The 23637-nt window shown below is 40.8% G+C and overlaps 2 protein-coding genes across 6 annotated transcripts; one reads left to right on the forward strand and one right to left on the reverse strand.

Moving 5' to 3' along the window:
- Nucleotides 1–12709: 12709 nt before the first annotated feature.
- Nucleotides 12710–18599, forward strand: LOC113024258 (N-acyl-aromatic-L-amino acid amidohydrolase (carboxylate-forming) B-like). Of its 5 annotated transcripts, none has more exons than XM_026171154.1 (9): nt 13512–13565; nt 13698–13799; nt 14242–14340; nt 14433–14659; nt 14812–15004; nt 16140–16233; nt 16312–16419; nt 17236–17348; nt 17724–18599. In XM_026171154.1, exons 3-9 carry the CDS (start codon nt 14320–14322, stop codon nt 17913–17915), a joined length of 948 nt encoding a protein of 315 aa, XP_026026939.1. In that variant the 5' UTR covers nt 13512–13565; nt 13698–13799; nt 14242–14319; the 3' UTR covers nt 17916–18599. The 5 variants fall into 5 exon arrangements, with proteins under 5 accessions (XP_026026937.1, XP_026026939.1, XP_026026938.1 ...); XM_026171155.1 differs by lacking the exon at nt 13512–13565 and adding an exon at nt 13596–13625; XM_026171152.1 differs by lacking the exons at nt 13698–13799; nt 14242–14340 and adding an exon at nt 12710–13037 and having other exon boundaries at nt 13423–13565.
- A 1562-nt stretch (nt 18600–20161) lies between these two features.
- On the reverse strand, nt 20162–23485 carry cldnd1b (claudin domain containing 1b). Its single transcript, XM_026171168.1, has 4 exons — nt 23241–23485; nt 22827–22928; nt 22464–22601; nt 20162–20872 (listed from the first exon to the last, which is right to left on the reverse strand). Exons 1-4 carry the CDS (start codon nt 23464–23466, stop codon nt 20652–20654), a joined length of 687 nt encoding a protein of 228 aa, XP_026026953.1. The 5' UTR covers nt 23467–23485; the 3' UTR covers nt 20162–20651.
- Between the last annotated feature and the right edge of the window lie 152 nt (nt 23486–23637).

Here is a 23637-nt window from a genome sequence, read left to right on the forward strand (position 1 = left end):
AGCTGAACTGATACACTACACAAAGGATGCTTCTTCACCCAAGGGCAGGAAGACGCTGCCTTATCTTGGTCTGTACTGGTTTAAACTGATAATCTGCTGTCTCATGAATTTTACCCTCTATATAAACTGTTGTACTTGTGAATAAAGTTGAGTCACTTTGGGAAGACAACCTGAAGCAGTCTCTGTTTTCTTGTTCTCCCAAGCTGCTCCCAAGCTCGTACTAACACGCTGAATGGCATGCTTGAATATTACTTGAGAATATATTTGACTGTGTTACAGACTAAGGGACATTCTCTGCTGATAGGTGAAGGTACATTCTCTGCTGATAGACGTCCACGCCTCGAAGGAAGTCGATCCACGGATTAGGCCCTGGAAACCGTTTCCTTCAATTTTGGTGGCAGCGGTGGGATCCTGACGAAGGTAGGCACTCGTCTTTTATTTTATAAGACTGTGTTATGCCTTTCTCAGTGATCCACATAGAAACGGGATACGCTGACGAGGCCTTCTTCAGTGGCCCACATAGTAACAAGTGGGATACGCTGAGGAGCCTTCTTTAGTGGCCCACATAGAAACACAGGAAGTTGCCTGTTGTTTTGTAAATTAAAGCAGAAAGGACACAGGAAGTTGCCTGTTGTCATAAACTAAGAAGTTGCTCACCAGCAGAAAGGACACAGGAAGTTGCCTGGGGTCATAAAACGAGAAGTTGCTCGTTAAAAAGTGAGAAGTTGCTCACTAAAAAGATAAAATTGCTAGCAAAAAATCAAGTAACCTCAGGTGTGCCACAGCAAAATAAAAACTAACTTAAATCCTTCAAGCGTCTAAACCCCTCTGGAAATCACTGACCATGGGTCAGAATAATTCAAAGACCTTAGACGGGTCCGATAAAAACTCAAAATTAACTGTAAAACCGAAAAAAAATAAAATATAAAATCACAAATAGCGGACCACCACTTGGGTGGGCCTGATTATAGATATATATTATGTCAACGAATTCCAGGTGTGACTGAATCTCAGCTTATTGAAGAAGTAGAGGAACTAGACCCTAAAGATGACCAAGCAGCCAACACCACCTCGTTTTTGTGGATAAACGATGACAAAATCACAGCCTTTTTTCAAAATCTAAAGAAATTTCTGCTCACAATGTCTAGAGATAAAATCGATTTAAATGCAGTAACCATGTGCAAGCAAAAGCCAGATGAATCCATTCTAGTTTTTATGAAACGTTTCACACACTGCTGGACTAATGAGGCATGCATGCCTGAAGGAGGAAATGATCAGATTTTCATAACAACATTCTTAAACAATATTCATCCAGAATGTTCACAACTATTGAAGCTGACTGCCACTGATAATCTCTATGACATGAAAATAAAGAACTTTATCACACTTGTCAAAACAAAAGCTGGTGCAGATCTTTTCCCCAACAGCACGAAGGCTAAAAGTATTAAGATGATGTTGAATTTTGATGTTGAAGGCTCAGAGGAAAGTGAAAAAATGATGTATGCAGGGGCCCCGCCCCCTCAACAAGCGCAGCAGGGAGATTTCAGAAGGAGAGATAGGAGTGGAGACGTATGTTTTTATTGTGGAATAATAGGACACTGGAGGAGGGAATGCAAATCAGCAGCACGTAGGTCTCAACCACAAAACACAGGACCAGCTCCTGCCACTAGGTGTCAGCAGAGCTCTTACAGACAAGGTAACTGGCAACGCAGACAGGAATCACATCAAAATAATGGCCCCTTTGCACTTAGGCAGCAACCTTATAATCCACATTTTAATCCCCACCCATATGATAACGAAAGACTGGACCAACCATAGGGAGGCCCAGGTGACGATGAGGGACAGTGTGAAGCACTACACACGATGCTGCATTTGCAATTGTCCCGTAACACAGAAAGCTTGCCCATGTTAGATATAGAGATAGGTGAAAAGATTTATTCCTTTTTAGTTGACAGTGGAGCCACTAAAAGTTCACTGTCTGGAAAATTCTATAGTGGGCCTGTTTCCTCTGTGTGCATCAACACCATGGGAATAAACGGAACTCTAGTGCAATGCCCCAAAACTCATTCTCTAAAAACACGCTGGGGCCCAAAACCAGACGAAATTACATATCATCCATTCATAATTATTCCAAACTCGCCTGTGAATCTATTAGGCAGAGATTTAATGGCAAAAATGAACTTGTGTATTTCATTTAACACAAAGGGTGAAATGTTTGCAGACACTGATAACAGCTATGTTTTCTCTGCCCTATGCACCGACACCATGGAGAAGGAACAGCCTCTGTGTCAGCTGGACGCCTCAGCGGAGAATGAACTCAATATCCATCTGACTGGTATCCCACGTCACACTCTGTGTCAAAAACATGTGCAAACACCGTTACCAGGTAGCCCCATGCCTGGAAGCCACATATTTGTTTCTCTCACACTGTTCTGAATATCAAAACATGACATTATGGTCAAGAGGTGAGAATGATGTAGGATTTATTGACTGTACACCTTATCATGCTCAGCTGAAAAACAACAAGCCGGTATATGTCAAGCAATATCCCATTTCCACTGAAAAAGCCGCAGCCTTAGACATCATCATAGGAGATTTATTGACAGTTGGAGTAATAAAGCCCACAGTATCTCCATATAACACTCCTGTCAATCCTGTGCCAAAGCCTAACAAACCTGGCGTATGGCGTTTCACACAAGACTTAAGGCAAATTAATGCAGTCATTATGCCTCTACCTCCTCTTGTCCCAGATGTTCCCAGCATACTGACAGGTATTCCAGCAACAGCTACACATTTTACTGTGGTGGATTTGTGCTCCGCCTTTTTCTCAGTACCTGTGCATAAAGACACACAGCCGATATTTGCTTTTACACATAGAGATAAGCAGTACACATGGACTCGCTTACCCCAAGGCATGGTAGACAGCCCTGCGGCTTTCTCAATGGTGGTACGTGCTACCCTGGACGGCTTCACTCCTCCAGAGGGCTGTACTCTGATCCAGTATGTAGATGATCTCCTCCTCTGTGCTGAAAGTGAAAAACTATGTCAAACTGCTACACACATGCTACTCCAGCACCTCCAACAGACTGGCCACAAAGCATCAGCAAAGAAAATGCAGTACTGTCAGACTTCTGTTCAATATTTGGGATTTACACTGTCTCACGGACAACGTTCCATGACTACAGACAGGGTCAAAGCTGTGACCTCCGTCCCTCGGCCCACTACACAGAAGGAAATGTTGTCTTTCCTAGGCATGGTGAACTATTGCAGACAGTGGATACCAGACTGTTCTTTTCATGACCACATTCTGCGTGAATGCTGCAAAAAAGACAAGCCTCCTCGAATACTGTGGTCCACAGAAATGACTGCCTCTTTCAATGCATTACAGGGAGCGCTGACCTCCGCCCCTTGTTTGGGTCTGCCTGACTCTGCCTGCGGTAGTTCAGGGGATGCCGGCCTGCCTGAGAGCAGTAGCAGCTTGCTCTATCATGATAAGGGACTGCGAGAAGCTCACACTCTCACATGACACTATTCTACACACCAATCACCAGGTCACGACCATTCTAGCAAACATAACTACACAACATATGACCGCACAACGTCGCTCAGGTTATGAAGCTACACTGACTTCAACAGCAAATCTCACTATAAAAGCAAGCAGCACACCCAATTCGCCAGCACACTTACTTATTCGTATGCTGTGTTCCTCTGACCGACAGGATGGTTCAGACGACCCTGACGATCATGATTGTATGACACGTATACAGGAATCCACAGCACCACGCCCAGACTTAGAGCAGACACCTATCCCAGACTCAGTCATTGTTTATGTGGACGGGTCCTGTTCAAAACCAAATGACAACTCATTTCTTTGTGGCAATGTGGTGACATTGCCTGACATCATACTAGAGGCTCACTCATTACCATTTCACTCAGCACAAAAAGCAGAGCTCATGGCTTTAATACGCGCCTGTGAGTTACATGTGGATAAGCGGGTAACAATTTACACTGATAGCCGTTATGCATTCGGTGTGGTGCATGACTTTGGCACATTGTGGAGACAAAGAGGATTTAGATCTGCTGATGGAAAATCGATCGCTAATTCTGACCTTGTTCAAAGACTTTTGCAGGCTATACAGCTGCCATCGGCAATTGCAGTTGTTAAAACGAAGGGGCACAGCACGGCTGACACAGACGAAGCAGTGGGAAATGCTCTTGCAGACGTAACCGCAAAAGCAGCTGCTGCCTCACAGCAACCACCCAGAAAGGAAGTATTATCTTTGCCTTTACAGCTGCCACTTGTCACACTCCCAGACTATTTAGAAACAAATGTTGACCTAAAATTCATACAAGAGCAAGCCTCTGCCTTAGATTACACTTACTGGGAAAGTAATGATTGTACCTTAGATAACAGAGACGGCTTATACAAAAACCTTGAGGGTTTGATTGCCCTCCCATCTTCACTACTGCCAATCCTTGTCCGCCATTTTCACGGTGTGAGTCATGTCGGACAAAGAGGGGTAATAGGAGCAATAAAATCAAGATTTGTAATCGAGAAAACATCACACGCAGTAAAACGCATATTAGCAACCTGTCTAACATGTGCACGAACTAATGTAGGAAAACCAAAAGCAAAACATCAGCATTTACCACAACCAGATTTCCCATTTCATACATTACAAATCGATTTTACACATATGCCAGCACAAGGAAGCATCAAGTACTTACTGGTAATAGTGGACCAATTTAGTAAATGGGTAGAAGCTTATCCAACATCAAAAGAAACTGCAGAAGTAGTCTGTCAAAAGTTGTGCAATGAAATAATACCCAGATTTGGAATACCTCACCAAATTAACAGTGATAGAGGACCTTCATTCACATCAGAAGTAATTCAAAAGTGTGCTAAAACTCTAGCAATAGACTGGAAATATCATGTGCCATACCATCCTCAGAGTTCAGGAGTTGTAGAAAGAATGAATAGGACCATAAAAAACCGCCTGACTAAAGCAATGATAGAAACAGGAACGACCTGGGTCAAATTACTTCCTCAAATCCTCTGCGAGATTAGAATGACTCCATCTGCAGCAACCAAATTATCTCCATTTGAAATAATCATGGGAAGACCGTTTCCAACACCATGGTCAGCCTCCAGAGGGGCACCGCTATTGGAAGGGGACATAGACACTGCATTGTCCGACTATGTTCACAATCTGGTAGAAACACTGAATAATAACTATCAGAAAGTTTGTCTCTCTCAGCCTTTCCCCTCCACAGTTCCACCAGTGGAGACAAGGAGATGCGGTGTTGGTGAAGTCGCTAAAACCAAGGAAATTCGGGGAGGCCGCGCATGTTCCAGCCCCCAGACTGTACTTGCAGTGACGAGAACCAGCATCCTAACAGACGGACAACCTCAGTGGATTCATGCCAGCAGGGTTAAGACCAGCCCCACCAAACCACCTAAGGCGTCGGATCAAGTAGATGACGACTCAGGCGAGCCAACGCCCGGATCCAATCCACCTACACACACACAATCACTGATTAACACACAACGCCTGAAAGAGCAACAGCAAGGTACTCGAACATCCAGCAGGAACAGAAAGCCTAGAGTACCACACAATGTCTAACCTGATAAAGATAGACTCATTCCATCCTGATAATGGAGAAAATGAAATGCCCATTGTCATCACACGACGCTTATACGGGGTCTCTCGAACCTGGGACCAGGCCAGGAGACGACTAAAGAACTGTCTTTTTTATATATTTAGGTTATTAATCATATCTACTGCATTAACCTTAGGATTTTTATTTACTATTTCGTATTGTAAAGTGCAACCCTGTTCACATTTCTGCAAGCCACATTTTCAATGATAACCCATATATCTACCAGTACAGCTACTTCAATGTATTTGCAATTAGCACAAATTGATCCTGAGGATGTGCCAGATGTTACCAATGATGTTCCTGATGTGTATATTGAACATTAGGTTGTGAACTATTACATTTTATGATTTGCTTTTTATATTATGTTATTACATTTGTGATTTTTCCTTTCTATTTGAGTTATTTTTTTTTTTAAAAATAATAATAAAAAAAGAGTGGAACTGTTAGGTATTTTAGTACCATGGGAGCATTTACTGGATATTGTTTTATAGTGACATTATACAGGAAAACTCTGTCATTCAATAAGGCCCCTTTGTTTTAGTTATTTTTCTCTTTGACCCAAGAATTGATGTGTGAGAATCACAGGCTGGTACAAGGTTGAAATACCACAGAGATCACTCCCTCAGCTACATTAGTTTCTTAATCTTTTTAGACGCCTGTTGAAGGCCAAATGGTTTGTTTCAGATTTCACTAATGAAAGAACTTTTCGTTTTGTGCCTTGAAAATATGTCGCTGAGATAATCACAATTGTAGCTGAACTGATACACTACACAAAGGATGCTTCTTCACCCAAGGGCAGGAAGACGCTGCCTTATCTTGGTCTGTACTGGTTTAAACTGATAATCTGCTGTCTCATGAATTTTACCCTCTATATAAACTGTTGTACTTGTGAATAAAGTTGAGTCAATTTGGGAAGACAATCTAAAGCAGTCTCTGTTTTCTTGTTCTCCCAAGCTGCTCCCGAGCTCGTACTAACACGCTGAATGGCATGCTTGAATATTACTTGAGAATATATTTGACTGTGTTACAGACTAAGGGACATTCTCTGCTGATAGGTGAAGGTACATTCTCTGCTGATAGACGTCCACGCCTCGGAGGAAGCCGATCCACGGATTAGGCCCTGGAAACCGTTTCCTTCAACATCTGTATCCGAGCTGGGACTGAGGACACTCACCAGCCACTTTATTAGGTACATGTGTTCAAAAGCTTGTGGCAGCAATTTAGTGCATTTAGTCAAATAAAGACAATAGAGTGGCCTGCAGGTGTATATTTTTGTAATGTTTCTGTCTTATGCCTGAAATATGCTTCAGCAGGAAATATACGCTGTAACTGGAAACAACAGCATGATGGACCGGTTTAGTGTTAAGAGGTGTTACATCTGAAGTTAGAACGTAAATTTCCTGCAGAAATCTAAATCAAGCTTCAGAGGTACTGTTCCAAAAATATAGGGAGGGACGTTACCCACCAGATGTAAAAACAAACACTGTCTGCATGCACATGCCTGCTCTCAATGAGCCTAATCGTGGCTGCAAGTCACCGGGCCGTTTAACCTGCAGTTAATTGCAAAGGTAAGAAGTACATGGAAATACTGTTAAATGCTGTTGCTGAGGACGTGAATTTAAATTGTTACTCAATGCTGATACTTTATGTAGCTTTCTTACAGTATTTTCCAGATTCCGGTAATAAACAGAGTCAGATTTAGGGAGACTAGTCTTCTTCTTCTGGCATTTAAGGCTGAACGGGGAGTTGTGGTATAAAAACGTATAGTTTTGTAAAGTTGGCACAGTTGCTCAAATTAGCCAAGCATGATCGACCTTTTTAATCCCCAACCTGCTGGCAGAAATGTCCACCTATTAAAAAACACATATCTCTCTTCAGAACTATGACGCCTAAATAAAAAAACCTTAGTTTATATGGTGAAAAATTATTTGAGAGAATCTTGAAGAGCTGCTGCTCCTCCACATCGAAAGGAGCCAGATGAGGTGGTTCGGGCAACTGACAAGGATGCCCCCTGGATACCTCCTGGGCGAGGTTTTCCGGGCAGACCCAGGACACGCTGGAGAGATTATATCTCTCGGCTGGCCTGGGAACGCCTTGGTGTTCCCCCGGATAAGCTGGAGGAGGTAGCTGGGGAGAGAGAGGTCTGGGCTTCTCTGCTTGGGCTGCTGCCCCCGCGACCCGGCTTCGGATAAAGTGGAAGAAAATGGATGGATGAATGAATCTTGAAAATGAACAAGTCTTCCAGTACAGAGTAAAATGTGAGAGTGAAAATATTGCGTGTACTTAAAACCCCTGGAGGGTCTTGGGTCGATTTGTGGCTATTTTCAAATTTTGATTACATGCCATTTGCACAGTGTTGAATGGACTATAGCCAAATTCTCCAAAAAAAAAGTTTGATATGATTTTATTTCAAAATTCAAGTCTGACTTCCTTCAATTAGCTTCAGTGGCTAAGCTACAGACAAACTTACACTATTGTGCTTAGTGGTCGATTTGTGCCCCATTGAAACCCATTATAAACGCTATTTTTCACTGCAAATTAATTACGGTCAAAGGGATCATTGATGTTTAGCGTTCATTTTCATTTTGCAGGACGGGCCTTAGAGTTGTAATTTTTTTATTTGTCCACCGGGTGGCGCCCTTGCTCCACATTTGACCCCGGGCTGGAAAACAGCGGGCTGCTTAGATAGACCTGCGGGAAATGAAGCCTCATTTCCGGCGTGCAGCAGCGGCTTCGCCCGCTGATCGGGCGGGACAATTTTTTTGGTCCCTAGGACCGTGAGAGGGTGCTTTTTTTTTTTTTTTAGTCAACAGGAAATGACGTATTTGTTGTCACGTGGTATCGGGCGTGTGTGCTGGAAAAACGGGTCCCCGGTGATCGTGCCCCGGTAACAATGGCGTGTCCAGCGGGGTGGCCTGGGGGGGCACAGGCCACCCCCCAAACCAGACTGGCCACCCCAGGTGCCACCCCAAAGGCAAAACAATAAAATTCAATCAAATATCAAATGTCCGATTATGTTTTCACGGTGACGCTCAGATATCCGAGTGTAAGTGAATGCAGCATCGCTTCTGCGCTATGCGCATCACGTTAGCAAAGGTAGGAGAGCCAAGCGCGAAAGATGGCACTGCAGGAAACAATTTTTCGGTGAAAGAAAATGAGGACAGAATAAATGTCCCGGTAAGTAATATCAAGTTTGTTGAGTTTAGTAAACTTCGGTGAAATTAGAATACCAAGGAAAAAAATAACACTTAAAGAATTATTGCAGCTGTGGAATATTTCAGACAGTAGGCTACTGAGGGCAGCTAACATAAGAGTTATGCGTTATAAGATATAATCTAAGTCGTAACATTGCTGTATGGAGCTGCAGATTTGGTTGCAGGTTAACATAGCTGGACTGGCCATCGGGCATACCGGGCATATCCCCAGTGACTTTTTTGTAATGGCATGAACAATGAGAGGTGGTGGATTGGCCAGATGCAGGTCGATGTGTAGAAATAACTCCGTTGTTTGGTGGTGGCTATGACGGAGCTTCCACAGAGGCAACAGGTGGATGAGGGAAGGGGAGGCAGGAGGAGAGACCCGAAGCAGCCACCAGTCCGAGTGTCAGGTGAACTGAACTTCAGGTAAGAAGTTATGACCTGCAGTCTATCAGATATAAACCAAGTTTAGGTGGAGTTTATTTTCATGTTGCTGACTTTTTACTGTCAGTTGCAATAACTCATACTGCGTTCTAGCCAGTTTGACGGAGTTTTTATACAGCTGGGTGGGTGCTATGATGTTACTGATAGTGAACTTTATTTTATTCATAAGGTTAGTAGAGTTGCCAACGGCTCCTTAAAAAAATGGAATGGTCCCTCATTCAGAGAAAATATTACGCGTTTCGTATTGAGCTGAGAAGAGAAGCAGTTTGTCCCGGACTTTAGCTAGAATGGAAAAAAGACACAAAGCTGGATTTATTCTGTCTTTATGCTGCACAGCTGCCTCTTCTCTCATTCTCTCCCCCTCCCTCTCCTGTTGCTACTTCAATCATGAAACTGATCAATGATCAGCTGATCGGCTTTTCTCTCTTGTTTATCGCCCACTTTGCGCCAGAAAGAGGAAACCAGCAGATGTTGCACTAAACAACAGCAGCACGTTTAAGCTTGATCGACTGTTGTTAGAATGTATTTAATATTAATTTCTAGTATCAGCTGATGTTTGCTGGAGCCACAGCTGTAAAGCTGCTGGTCATGATGTCTGTTTAGATATGTGGTGAGAGGGAAACATGAAGATGAAACCAGGAGATGTCCTTACTGAATCATCAGAGCTGAACAGGTGATGGAGAAGCAGGTTTACCTTTTAGGTGACATGAATGAGTTGAAGGGAAGTTATGAACTGTTTCTGAGAGACAAATAACACCAGCATCCTTTTCTAAGCAGCTGACAGCTGGTAACTGTGCAGGGGCGGATCTAGCAAAGTTTTGCCAGGGGGGCAGGTAGGGCATTAACAGGGAAAGGTGGGCACAAAGAAATACTTTTCTTTCTTATTCTCATTTAAAATACCTAGTTTTTATTAAATAATTATCTGAATCTTACAACCAAAGTTTTTATCTGATGTAAAATGTATAGAAATCATACATATACCAACAAGACTGTACATCACTGTCACAACAGGGTTTGTTTTCAGTCAAAGTCTTTATGGCTTTACTACCTGGTGGGTCGGTCTGTAGTAAAAATGCCCAATTTTTTTGTCCCAGTCCAGCCCTGCAGGTTAATACTGGCAGTGTCACCATGCCAGCTGACTGTATTTTATCATCAGCCAGTGTTGTTCTTTATCAATATTACCAAAGTTTACGATAAGGCAGCATAGAAAGTATTTACTTGCTTTCAGGTTTTATTCAAATATTAATCTTTTCAGTTGTTTCCCCACTTTTTTCCTGTTTCAAAATCAAACACCAGTTTGTGAGAAGATTATCTTCTTTTTTTAACAGGCAGATAAAGTTTTGCATTGGCTAATTTGTCAATTGTTTGTTACAAATGTTCGTATTTTAATTTTCAAAAATGTTTTTGCCCAAAACATATGTGCACTATATGTCAGTAAAAATACTATGCAAATATTGATGTCCTTGACTGCTGAGTAAACACTGACAAAGCACTGATTGTATCTCTTGTACTTTATCAACGCAGTATCTAAAAACTTTGCACCGTAGTGGTTAAAATCTCATTCTAATAAGAGTTAAAAGTGCATTTGGTTATTAGGTTTATAGGATTATTGAATTATGGTTAACGGTTGGTAGAATTTTTTTTTAAAACATTATCTGCCAATTAAATCTGCCACCCTTCTCCAAATCTGTGCCCCTACCTGGCCCCCCCAACAAAAATTTTCTAGACACGCCACTGGCTGTCACACATGATGGTCTGGTCCTTTTGTTAGGCCTCAGTGTACTCCACCCTTGCCACGTCAGAAGCGCGAAACTAGTAACTGAAAGATTCAGCAACGTAGCGCGTGTAAACTACTGACAGGCCAACGTACAGGCCTCATTTAGCACCGCAGTATGTTAAAAAAGATTTAAAACATCTGTTATATAAGTTAGGTAACTACAAAGGTGACTGAGTATGGTAATGCTGTGTGAGAGGGTGAACCCAAGATCTGTGTTTGACTCTGTTAATTAATGGATGAATATTGCTCAGTCGTTCGTGTTTGTTTTTTGTTTTGTTTTTTAACTTTATGCTAATATAGCTAACAATGAGTCGGGCAGCACATGTGCATTTTTTTCCAAACCACACTATTCCAGCCTAGTTTTTTGTCACTGTGAACAATGTTACCCATGTTTGTTGTTGAAAATACCCTAGTTTAGAAGAGAGTTTAATTATTTACTTTAAGTTAAGAGAAAAAACTTTTAGTGTTCTTGGAAAGTAATATTGTTAATTTTTATTCTGACCTCGTTCATCAGAGATTAACTTTTGCCCTTTGGACCAAATCTGAAGTGTCTCCTTTTTCAGAGACACTGACACAGCATGAATTTGGCCTATATCTCCTTTACTTTAAAACAGCAAACACACTGTACAACATTTGAAAAGCTTTTGCTTTAATATCTATGCATATCTACACAATGCCTGGTTTATTATTGTTGAAGCATTGTCAGCATGCACTTCACAGAGGCTAGAGCTCAAAGGACCTGCACCATACACAGGGTCCTAAAGGGCAAGGCCTCATTGGTAGCAACAAGAGCAACATTACTATTTATTCACTTAGCTGATTTAAATATACATTTTGTACTTCTGGCAACACTTCCAGCCATGTTTAGATCACTCCCATATTGACTTGCATTTGCTCATCTACATGTAGGGTGACTCTCCAGCTTTAGTTTTAGTTTGCGTCTCCACAAAATGTCATGTGATGGGACAGTTGCAGACACCAAAGTACAGGTTGTGTTTGCCAGATTTCACAGTATACACAGATGCACAGTTTTACCACAGAACATACCTTAATATGGTGTGTCTAATTCAGACATATAGATCTTCTTTCAGCTGTTTTCTTATCAACAAGACAGGTAGTTCTGCATATTTTATTTATTTATTTATTTGTTTTCCAGATGCCCTTCCTGACCCAAAGAGACTTGTGTCTGCTCCTGGAATCAAACCAGGGATCTTTCACTTATTAAATGTATTTGTATACATATATGTACAGTATTTGTATAGCGCTTTTCTAGTCCCTAAGGACCCCAAAGCGCTTCACATCCAGTCATCCACCCATTCACACACTGGTGATGGCAAGCTACATTGTAGCCACAGCCACCCTGGGGCGCACTGACAGAGGCGAGGCTGCCGGACACTGGGCCCTCTGACCACCACCAGTAGGCAACAGGTGAAGCGTCTTGCCCAAGGACACAACGACCGAGACTGTCCAAGCCGGGGCTCGAACCGTCAACCTTCCGATTACAAGGCGAACTCCCAACTCTTGAGCCACAATATTAGAAAAATGAGTAAACCACTATTCAATGGAGCCACTTTGTGAGCTACTTCCTGACAAATAGATATAAAAATTAAAAAAGAAAGCACACATTCACACAACCAAAAACAACCAACAACATAAAAACAAGGAAAAAAGAAAGAAATATCTTCATAAATACAGGAAATCAGAGCACCATTAGCCAGCAAAGCCTGCGGGGTAAAAGCAAAAGATAAAATCAAGTGAATTGAATTGAACTGACAGACAGATGCGGAGAACGAGAAAGAGAGAGCGACAGAGTGAACGAGTGAGAGGAAGCAGCTTATCATCAAGCGACGGATCAAAGAGGATTACATGTCTAAATGGAGCTTAGGTCTTCTTTCGAGAGTTGCAGGGTGTGAGAAAACGTACGGTGGTATGGAGAAGAAAGATTGCAAAGTTGTGAGGTAATTAACATTTTTAGACTACAGATTCATCAACTAGATTCATTCATTTGAATGATTCGTATGATATTGATGAAATAGATGTCCAAGAACTGCTGCTGCTAGAAAACTACTGTAATTAAATCCTACCTATATCACTTTAGACTGCTTCACCTTTCTTTAGGCAATAAACTAAAAAATTAAGCAAACTTTTTCCCAAAAGCACCCATGCTTTTACTGTTTGTTTACTAATAAATTATCAGATATATATATTTATTTATAGTTAGCAGTGGTGGTGGAAATGCTTGGAGTGTTTTGATACAGCTGCAATAAAGCATCTGCCGAGGTTTGGGTTCCTCTGAAGTGAAACATCTTATGTGCCATTTACTTGTTGTTGTTGTTGTTGCAGCACCTCAAAGTTGCACCACAGGCCAAAGAGCAATGAGAGCGGCTCCTGCTGGTTTAGCAGAAAACAACAGAGTGACTTCCTGTTACATCACAAAAATGAAATTTGAGCTGAAGAAACGGATAGAGGAGGGCAGCTGTAAGAAGGTACAAACATAAGGAAGCTTGAAGGCGGGCGCAGTCAATCGAAGCAGTCTGTACTTGCATGTGGGTTGGTTTGTACTGTGTGAATTGTGAATAGCTAAGCAGCTGCTGTGGGCTGAAAAGTGTTTTTTTTAGGTTATGAAATAGCACACTTCTGCCCCGACACAACTTCCCCTCTGGGTTCAAAGGTTGATGAATCCAGTGAATGCTAAACAAGGTTGAATTTTGACGTGAAAGGTAAGACATGGAGTCAATTTAATGTAGTTTTATGCTTATTTTATTGGCTGTATTGACAGAGGCAAGCTGCCAAAGTCTTAAAAACCAGTTTCTCAGATTTTACTACTTTATTTTTCTCATTTACTGCTGCTGCTGTTGTAGTAGATGTAACTATGCACTTACTAGTGCTTACAGTCACATTGTAATATGATTGTATGACAGCACAGTGTGCTCCTATTTATATTTCTGCCATCACTTACATTGTAAATAGCAGATCCAGTTCTTCAGCTGGGATCATATCTGTGATCCAAAACCTGGAGTATAATGAGTATAATGACACTGCAGCATTGAGATGGTGTGTGTGTGTGTGTGTTTGAGTTTCAATCTTTACATGTATATTTCTGCTGTTATTTATTTATTTTTTTGTTGGAGGTGAACCTGAATTCATCATTTGTTCCACTAGGAACACCTTGATTCTGTTCTAGCTTTCCTTAAGCTGCACCTCAAAAAGCTCAAAGGTTACACTCCCTTTAGTCAATGAATGACTGCCAGGACATCATCGGTACTTTTTTTTGGTTTGTTTGTTTGTTTATACAACAGAAAAAGAGAATCCAACATTAACCTAGCACCCTCTTTTTTTTCTCGTGGAAACAGATGGAGTCTGTGTCTTTCCCACCGCTGTCCAGGGTTGCCGTTTGTGGTGGCACTCATGGAAATGAGATGACAGGGGTTTACATGGTGAGACATTTGCAGAAAGAGAAGATAGATAAAATTGGATCTGTTTCTGTCTCCACTGTCCTGACAAACCCACGGGCTGTGGAGATTTGCAGGAGATACGTAGAAACCGACCTTAACCGCTGTTTCACAGAAGCCTTGCTAAAGTAAGTTCAAAAACGAAACTGATGCCAAAGCTTTATGTAGGTAATGAAGTTTTAAAGGTTTTGGCTAACTGCGCTACACTGTGAGAGCAAAGTAAAACTTTTCAAATCTGCCATGTGTGAGAGACGTCTTTGTTTTATTTTCCCGATTCTAGTTCCCCTGTAACAGATTCATCACCCTATGAACTGAGGCGAGCTCAGGAGCTGAACGCTCAAATTGGGCCCAAAGGAAGCAAAGAGGCCATGGACCTGATCATAGACATCCACAACACCACTTCCAACATGGGCCTCTGCTTCATCTTTTACTCCATAGACTGGTTCACCCTGCACATTCTCAAGTACCTACAGGTACAAGAGTACTACAAACAGATATTTCGAGTCATGCACTTGGAATTTGCACCTATAATGTTTCTGATAAAGAAAATATGCATAAACTGTGAACTACTAGAGGTCTCATATCTTCAAGTTCAAATAACTTAAATTTTGCTTAAAGTCAGGTTAATCTTCGCAGTGATGGTATGGTGAGATAGCAGCAGCTGTTTTCAAAAGCAAGAATGCACAAGGCAAGGTGGATCCATGCCTTTATGTTGTTTGAACCAAAGTCTGACCCTACTATCAATATGTTGCATCAGAAATCAAGACTCATCAGACCAGACAACATTTTTTTAAATCTTCTGTTGTGCAATTTTGGTAAACCCATATGAATTGTAGCCGCAGTTTTCCAGTCTTAGCTGATGGCAGCAGAAGACCACACTGCAGAGATGCTGTTCTGCATACCTTGGTTGTAACACATAGTTATTTGGGTAACTGTAGCCATCTTGTCAAATTGAAGAAGTCTGGTTATTCTCTGCTGACCTCTAGCATCAACAAGACATTTCCATCCAGTAAAATGCTGCTCACTGGATATTTTCTCTCATTCAGGCCATTCTCTGTAAACCTTAGAGATGACTGTATGAGAAATTCTCACTAGATCAGCAGTTTCTGAAATATTCAGATAAGCCTGTCTGGCGCCAACAACCATAATATATTCAAAGTCATTACCCTATTCTGATGCTCAATTTGAACTTGACATCTCTACGTGCCTAAATGTGTATTGTTGCCATGTGTTATCATGTCATTAATAGCACAGACAATAACAGATACAAATACAATCCTGTCAGTAATCCTCCCAAATACCAAAGTTAACCCCATTAAGCTGTATAATGTGTTGTCTTCAAGCACCAATTTTAACTAAACTGTCTGAGGAATTTTTCTTAGTCTTTGTTTTAATGTTTCTACTGGGTAGTAGTATTTTCCAATCAAAAAAATTAAAAGTATGTCTGTGTTGCTTGTACATCACTCATGCAATTATGTTCTTAACTCAATAAAATCAGGTTATAAAGCTATAATCAAAATCCGGGATAAACATGTAGTTTATTTTAAAGCTCAGCCTATCGTACCTAAGCACAGTGTGCAGTCGACAGTAAACATATTTGATTTTCAGAGTAAAATGGCTTCTGTGGAAGTTAGAGCAATCCAGCTGGACATACCGATCGCTGAGGCTTATTCTTTAGAATCGGTCGGCAAGCATGGCTTTGGTAAGTGTGTCTGTGTGCATCTTTTGCAAAGCTGAGCTTATTAAATATTTAGATGATTGTTCCCCTTGTTCTTTGCAGCAATAGAGGCCGGCCCACAGCCCAATGGTGTGGTCAGAGCAGATATCCATAACATGGTGAAAGAGGCAGTGGATCATATATTCAGTTGGCTTCAGGAATTTAATTCTGGTAAGATGCTACCGCTTTTAAAATGCCCCTTCTTATAAGCTTTGGTTGAAATATTTATTTAAATAATTTTGTAGTCTGCAGTTGTTCAGTTAGCTGCATTTTTTTACAATTGCCATGGCAATATCTTCAGCTGTGGCCAAGCTTTTAATTGCTGCATGCAGGAGAGCTATCACGTATCACACAGAGATTCATATAGTCAGCAGATAACATAGTTGAGCAGGCTACACCAGGTCACAAATCTAAATATGAGAATAAACAAGAATGTTTCCCATTACACAAACAAACAAAATAACGAGGTGAAACATATCGGATGCATATGCTTCCCCACATGTGTAATGTACTGTGTAATTAACCAATTAATTATAGAATACATCCTGTGGCTGGAGCTTCACCTCACCTGATGTTTCAATGGGAGCAGGGCCTAAAGTGGCCTCTGCAATTTGCTATATATAAATATTTGGTTAATGGCACATGTTTTTTGTCATTTTGCTGCTGTATGCTACAACAGTTGGTTCAAACAGTCATCACATGAATAAAGTGCAGACTTTTTACTTTTATTGAAGAAGTTTATCAAAAGCATTGCATTAACTTTTGAGGTATTACAGTCGTTTTTCAACACAGTTCCCTCATTTTCAGAGGGGTAGCTTCACTGGAGAAGCTTTAAGTCATCACAAATCAGTAAATCAGACAGTGGGGTTAACCGTGAACAATTATGCAATGGCAAACAACAACATCAGGTGGACCTACAGTGGCAAAATCAAACCATAGCTCTTTGTGAAATGACTCCATTAACTCTGCAACTTTTATCCTCATCAGGAAGCACATTTGAAGGGGGTGAAGTGGAAGCATACACCTTGGTGAAAAGCATAGATTACCCGAGGAATCCAGTTACTGGGGAAATCACTGCTGCCATACACTCCCAGTTACAGGTACAGTACAAGATGGGTGCACGTTTTATAGTCTAAGCTTTCACACTTTTCATTATCTGAGTCTAGGTCACAGTTGCAGCAGTTTTAGAAGCACCTAGGTGCTTCCAAGCTAGCTGAGAGACTTAAAACCTCTCCAGTCTATCCGTCTAGCTTATCCTTATCCTCGGGTCTCCTGCCCATTAGACATGTCCAGTGTCCACAAAATAAATACTGAGTCCTTTGGCAGAATCCCTCACACCCTCAAGTATCCTTGAGAGGTTGTCTAAAGGTTTGGCCTTAAACAAGCCTTCCTAACCTGGTTTCATCTGAACATTTACATTCATGAATTCAAAGACTGTCAAGCAGTAAATGTCGTATTTGCATGTCTTTCTCCAGGATAATGACTTCAAGCTTCTGCAGCGGGGCAATCCGATATTCATGTCATTTTCCGGGGAGACAGTGAAGTATGATGGCGAGGACCTCTACCCTTTCTTTGTCAATGAGTGCGCCTACTACGAGAAGAAGATCGCTTTTCATTTAGCTCGAAAGATAAAGTTGACACTCCCACCCATAAAAGTGACAGGCTGAGAGTGCTAAATTTAAATATCCCAATTTTAAATTATAATAAAGTAGGAAATGAGAATTATTCTGATCATTTGAAATATGCAAATGAACAAACGTGATGTCATGACTGACAAATATAAGGTGTCTAAAACATAACTCCATCCTCCAGTGCAGTACAGGAGCTCTGCTAGTCCCTCTGTTAATATGTAAAATGAAGCTTATTCGAGCTTTATCTGAGTGGTGTGTTGCACAGGCTCTAGAGTTGGAGTCCACGCATTTTATGTTTTTTAAAGCTAAATTTAACGTGCAGAAATCCTTTTTGAATGAATGACTGAATAAATGAACATGAATGAATTTTAACTATAATCTTCTTAGCATTGTGTATTTGATTTGGGTTTACATAAAATAAATGGATCAGCTCAATTATCAGCAGGAATATGCTCATCGGTCAGAGCAACTACATGCTCCAGTGTGTTTATCAAGTACACTTTACAACATTGGTTTGTCCTAACGTTACACTGTGAGTGATGAAATGATCAATGAAAGATGCAAAAGAAATCTATCATATTTATCTACTGTGCTTAAAAAAGACTTTGATGATTTCAGTTGTCTCTGTATACCTTACACACGTTTTTAAATCTTTCAACAGACACTTTATAACTGTGTTAATGAAAATTTGTTATAAATAAAGTTAATTGTATAATACAAGCATGTAGTAAGTGGTTCTTAACACAGTGCACAGCTGCAATTGAGAAGCCTTTGTTTTAAAGTAATGATCAAAAAAGCCCATAAAACAAAGAATTTTACTTTGACCTTGAGCACAGTTCAGATGAAGACCCATTAAGTGGTCACGGTGTACAACTTTGAGTGAAATCTGACTAAAACTCTGGGATGAGAAGTGATTCTTGTCAACTGTGGACGAAACAGATGACCGACACCTCTCAGATCATCAGCAATATCTTAAATATTTCTGCAATCAGTTCCAAATGTGCAAACACTTTTTTAACTACTTACACTAAAATCTGACACTGCAGGATTAGCTGTAGGTCCTGTTCTTTGGAGCAAGCTGCCTGCTGACCTGAGATCAATTGGATCTTGAAAAACCCTTCTTTTTCACACTCTATAGGAGTGCATTTTTCTTTTTCAAATTTTCTTTTGTTGTTTTCACAAAATATATCAAATTGCCATTGTTCTTCCTGAAGATGTGTAAGACAAGACAAGACATTGTAAGCTTGTAAGTAAGAACTCATCATCTTTACTCGTCTCCTTTAACCTCCTAAGACCCAAACTCTTTCATGGCATGCATTTTTAATTTCTGTTTGCTGATTGGGATCTGATGAATGTAAAAACAGAATTACCTGATCTTTTTTTTTTTTCTTTTACCTGATTTTTGTTTGAGAAAAATTAGATCCACATAAGAGGTCATTCATTTTAAATTTCGATAGAACAGCGGCAGTATGTCCTCGTAAGTGGATATCAGGCCCTTGTAGAGCAAAATTTAGTATTTTGGTCTAGACAACCCAAAATGTGATGACCACATATGTGAACGCCAGGTCCTAGGAGGTTAAAAGGGATTACATGAAACAAAGATAAAAGTCAGCAAATGCCAAATTTATTAAGACATAATCAGTACAGTGTGCTTCTGGATACATAAAAACATTTACAAAAAGCCAGAGTGTATACACGTCAGACATGTAACAAATCATTCTGACACAAAACATTACAGTTTGTTTTGTTCAGTGCTGACATATTACTCATTTTGGACTTTTGTACACACAAAAATGTGTAAGTGGTCACAGATTCAAGAGGATTTGAACTTTTTGGAAAATTTGATTGTTATTTTAAAAAGTCACACTGAAACGCTGACATACTGTATCAACAGTAAACATCTGAAAGCTTACCAAAGCCGTCAGACAAGTAACTGTTTGAAAGGATGGGAGAACCGACTTAAACTCCAGCCTGCAAACATTTAGGTGGTGTTGAGCAGCAAACCCTGTGTAAAATGGCAGTATAGCAGATCATTTGGGGCTTAAGGTCACAGGTTTGTGTGGCATCACTTTAGCTTTTTTGTTTGTCTTTTTAAATATTCAAACTAACTAAATTAATACATCTACAAACACAGGCGACAGATGAGTGGTCACATTTGTGATGACACTTAGAAAATACCACAGGCTGAAATGAACAATCACCACAGACGATGATGAAAAGGCATGCACAGGCTGGATATTTTAAATTATGTAAAAACAGAACTGCAGAAAAAAAAAAAAAAGTAAAACAAATAAAATAAAATAAACTCTTGTTTAATATTTTTTCATGCACAGAGAAAGCTACCATGTCCTGGATAACTCCAGGTGTGAAGTTAAGGGCAATGTGGTGAGCAGCTTCAGAAGAAAATGGCAACCAAAAAGAAGGCAATAAAATAATGCACAAAAAAACATGGTTTACACCAGAAATAGTAAGTGATCTGCAACCCTTAAAGATTAAAACCATTAAGAACATGCTTTGGGTAAAACACAGGTTAGAAATGCAAGAAAAAGCACTGGTTAAATAACTCAAATGGTATTAAACCAACACTCCTTTCTACAGGTCTGAGATACTGTAAATTTTTTTTTTCCTTTTTTTAAGTATGAAAATTCTGTTACAGATGAAGTGAAAAGCACCCTTTATCCTAGTTACATCCTCTCCTAACAGGAAACCATTTTCTGAGGATGTAATGAAACCCGTAAGCTGTCTTAAACTGTATGATTGTCAGTCTCTCTTTTACGCTACCCTGTAAGCGGTCATGCGAGTGTAATTTTTGCGGTGACTTTTGGCCGCCCACAGGAACAGAGCAGCTGCCATCATCTGCAGAGGGAAGGATATGAGGGCAAGGTAAAGAGACCAGCCCAAAGTGCCCTCCACCCCATCAGGCAGAGGGAAATTCTGGTGGACCAAATCCACCCCGGCCAGGAAACAGCAGACGGTGCCCAGAGAACACAGACCTGAGGAGTCAAAAGCAGTGATGAAGGAACGGGATGAGATCATGTAAACGTTTATGTTTGTGGTCATTTGGAAAAAGGACTAAGCTTCTAATGCAAAGCAGAAACAAATCTAGCAGATGAACTCAACCTTCGTTGTACTCTGGCTAAGACCAAAGTAAATGAATGAAAGCAGAGGGAAGTTTTTTGTTGAACAAATGTTCTGTGCAGTGGTTTTCAAAGTGGGTTCTGGGGACCCTCAAAGGTCGTCAGTCTCAAAGCCTCAGGAATAAGCACCGCTGGTTTTGGATGATTTGCATACATTTTGACTTCTGTTGTGAATCTTTGTAGAGACTGCGATGTAACCTGGCTGACATTGGTGCTGACATTTATCTCGGGGCAAGTGCATTATTTGTTAATTGCCGTGTGGTCGTGTCCGAGGGTTTTACACGCACTGCCAGCCAAGATCAAAACAAACAGAATTCTGAGACTTTTTTTCCCCTCCTGGGTCCCCACTCGTTGTTGTGGTCAGTTTTTTATGGGGCAAACATATTTGTCCCTCAACTTTTTCCACTTCTCCCCTCATGTCAATTCCAATAGTTTCAACAAACTCCCTCCAGGAACTTGGTGACAATCATACCGATGCTATGATTGTTTTCTCTCACTGATAAATTAAGTAAATAAGTAGCTGGAAATTCACAGGAGGAATCGATGGCACTAAACAGGACAATCACAGCGGTTGCAGGCTGTGTGAACCAGGCGTGTAGTTACATTTCTAGGAAGGTGCACATCAGGTTAAGCTGTACGTTATGGTGTAGGATTTTATAGGGTTCTGGGTATCTATAGCCCTAGTAAGCCATGCACAGCTGAAGCCGAAAGTCACTACAGAGGGGTGTACTACCAAGTATGTTCATAGCCAGGATTACTTTGTGTAAGCTAGCTTCACAAAAGTTAAAGGTCCACTCAGAGATAATAGGTATCACACTGGTGGGCATTGACCATCTTTGTTCAACCGGGCTTTGTGCTTCAGGTTCTCACATAAAAAAGGTCATTTGACACATCATTGGACTCCTCTTCAAAATGGATTGGCTGAATCAATCGGAGATGTTATCAGAGAAACGGATAACAGGGACGTAAATGTAACAATATGGTGGGGAAAAGAGGATATTAACACTTGCTGCTCTGTGTTTATTTCTACCTTATAGCTCCAACTCTAAAACTTTAAACTGGATGCAGTGAAACATTAAAGGTTTCTCACTATGGTCAGTTAAAACACTGTCTCAAAGTCATGTGGAGTCATGTGTATAAAGGGCATTTGGAAATCACCTTTTAATCACTTTTTGTTGCCTGATCAAAGAGACACTAATTGTATTGAATGCACCTGTAACTTGTAAGTTCAAAACTGCATGCCAGTAGCTGCAAGTCCAGCTGTGTAAATGACATTCAGCAGCAGATAAGGACCAACCATTCAGTCTGCTTGACCTAGAACTGATTGTGCCACTCGTTTTTGTCAACATTACTCATGCAGTAAAAATAGTAAGAAATTAAACTGTCAGTTCAGAAAAATGCAAGATATTATAGTTTTTATGCTCATAAATGTGTGTGTTTCTTTCACCTGCAAGAAGATGGAGCACTCCCACACAGAAGGTCGGGGTAAAGCTGCGGCACAAGCAGGCACAGACCCCAACGAGGACACTGAGGAACACCAGTGCCAGAGACACCAAGGGCAGCAGAAACTGGCACCTCCACAAGTCTGCACAACAATCATTGCAGGTTAAACTCAAACTCTGTCAATAATTTCTAATGTTTAACAAATGATGTGCGAGTAAAGACAGTGAAGGGAGCAGATGTGACCAAGATGGGTTAAAAAAAATGTAAGAATCGTTTAGTAAAATGAAAAAACAAAAACAAAACAAAACATATTTTATGAACTACAGGTCTCCCTGGATAGATTGAGGGAGAGTAAGGATACACTCACATGTTCTTAGCAGGTCTTCTTCTTCCTCATTTCCAGGTTTATACTTTGTACCTAACTGATCAGAAAGACTAAAGCTTGAACAGCGGGTTTCCATCTTCCGATCTAAAGCCAAAAAAGTCAGAGAACACAAATCCAACTAAGTCTTCTCATTAATTAACAATGTAAAGCATTTAACATGGGACTGGGCATTATAACAATCAAGTGCACTGGTTAAACCAATGCTGAGTGCAGAACAGTCAGTGACGTAAATCAATGTGCAGAATTAATCTAAATAAAATTCCTTAAAGTTAAAAATAGAGTTTAACAGACAAATCTTGTTCCAGATTTTCTTCTTAAATTTAGAAGGCAGCACTATCATCAAACAAAGTATTGGTCAGTGAGGACGCTGAACAGGTGTGCCACTGTGAGTAATACCTGGAGATTTGAACCAGTATGAGGGGCTGGCTACCAGGATACACCTCCACCATAGTGCCCGAGTGCCGTTGGGGTATACGGGTTCGCTGTGCGTTGTATTATTAACTTCTGGGGTATTGTACTCATACCAGTGCTGAGTCCCCACAGCCACGGAGAGGTACACTGTGGCCAGCAGGCTCAGCACGGAGCCGATAACCAGAGCTGTGGCGTACCGGTTATCCACCATGGTAGAGAAGAAGACAGCTCCTTAGGAGAACAAACACAGTCTGCAGTGTCAAATGAGGTTTGGCTTCCTGAGATGGAAGGCTAACAATTAGTTGTCGGCTTGTTGCTTTGGCTCCACGGCATGTGGTCAGTAGGCACTGGAAGTGTCACAGTATCCGAGCATTGTGCTTTC

The sequence above is a fragment of the Astatotilapia calliptera genome, chromosome 6 (genome assembly GCF_900246225.1).
Source record: "Astatotilapia calliptera chromosome 6, fAstCal1.2, whole genome shotgun sequence".
Taxonomy (NCBI): domain Eukaryota; kingdom Metazoa; phylum Chordata; class Actinopteri; order Cichliformes; family Cichlidae; genus Astatotilapia; species Astatotilapia calliptera.

What these genes read in the sequence shown, in the direction of transcription:
- LOC113024258 (XM_026171152.1), top strand. Translation starts at nt 13,455, where the DNA reads ATGAGAGCGGCTCCTGCTGGTTTAGCAGAAAACAACAGAGTGACTTCC. An exon ending in GGTCGGCAAGCATGGCTTTG is followed by an intron (nt 16,234 to 16,311) that starts GTAAGTGTGTCT and finishes TGTTCTTTGCAG; the next exon opens with CAATAGAGGCCGGCCCACAG. An exon ending in CCATACACTCCCAGTTACAG is followed by an intron (nt 17,349 to 17,723) that starts GTACAGTACAAG and finishes GTCTTTCTCCAG; the next exon opens with GATAATGACTTCAAGCTTCT.
- cldnd1b (XM_026171168.1), bottom strand. Translation starts at nt 23,466, where the DNA reads ATGGTGGATAACCGGTACGCCACAGCTCTGGTTATCGGCTCCGTGCTG. An exon ending in ATACTGGTTCAAATCTCCAG is followed by an intron (nt 22,929 to 23,240) that starts GTATTACTCACA and finishes TTTTGGCTTTAG; the next exon opens with ATCGGAAGATGGAAACCCGC. An exon ending in AGAAGACCTGCTAAGAACAT is followed by an intron (nt 22,602 to 22,826) that starts GTGAGTGTATCC and finishes ATTGTTGTGCAG; the next exon opens with ACTTGTGGAGGTGCCAGTTT.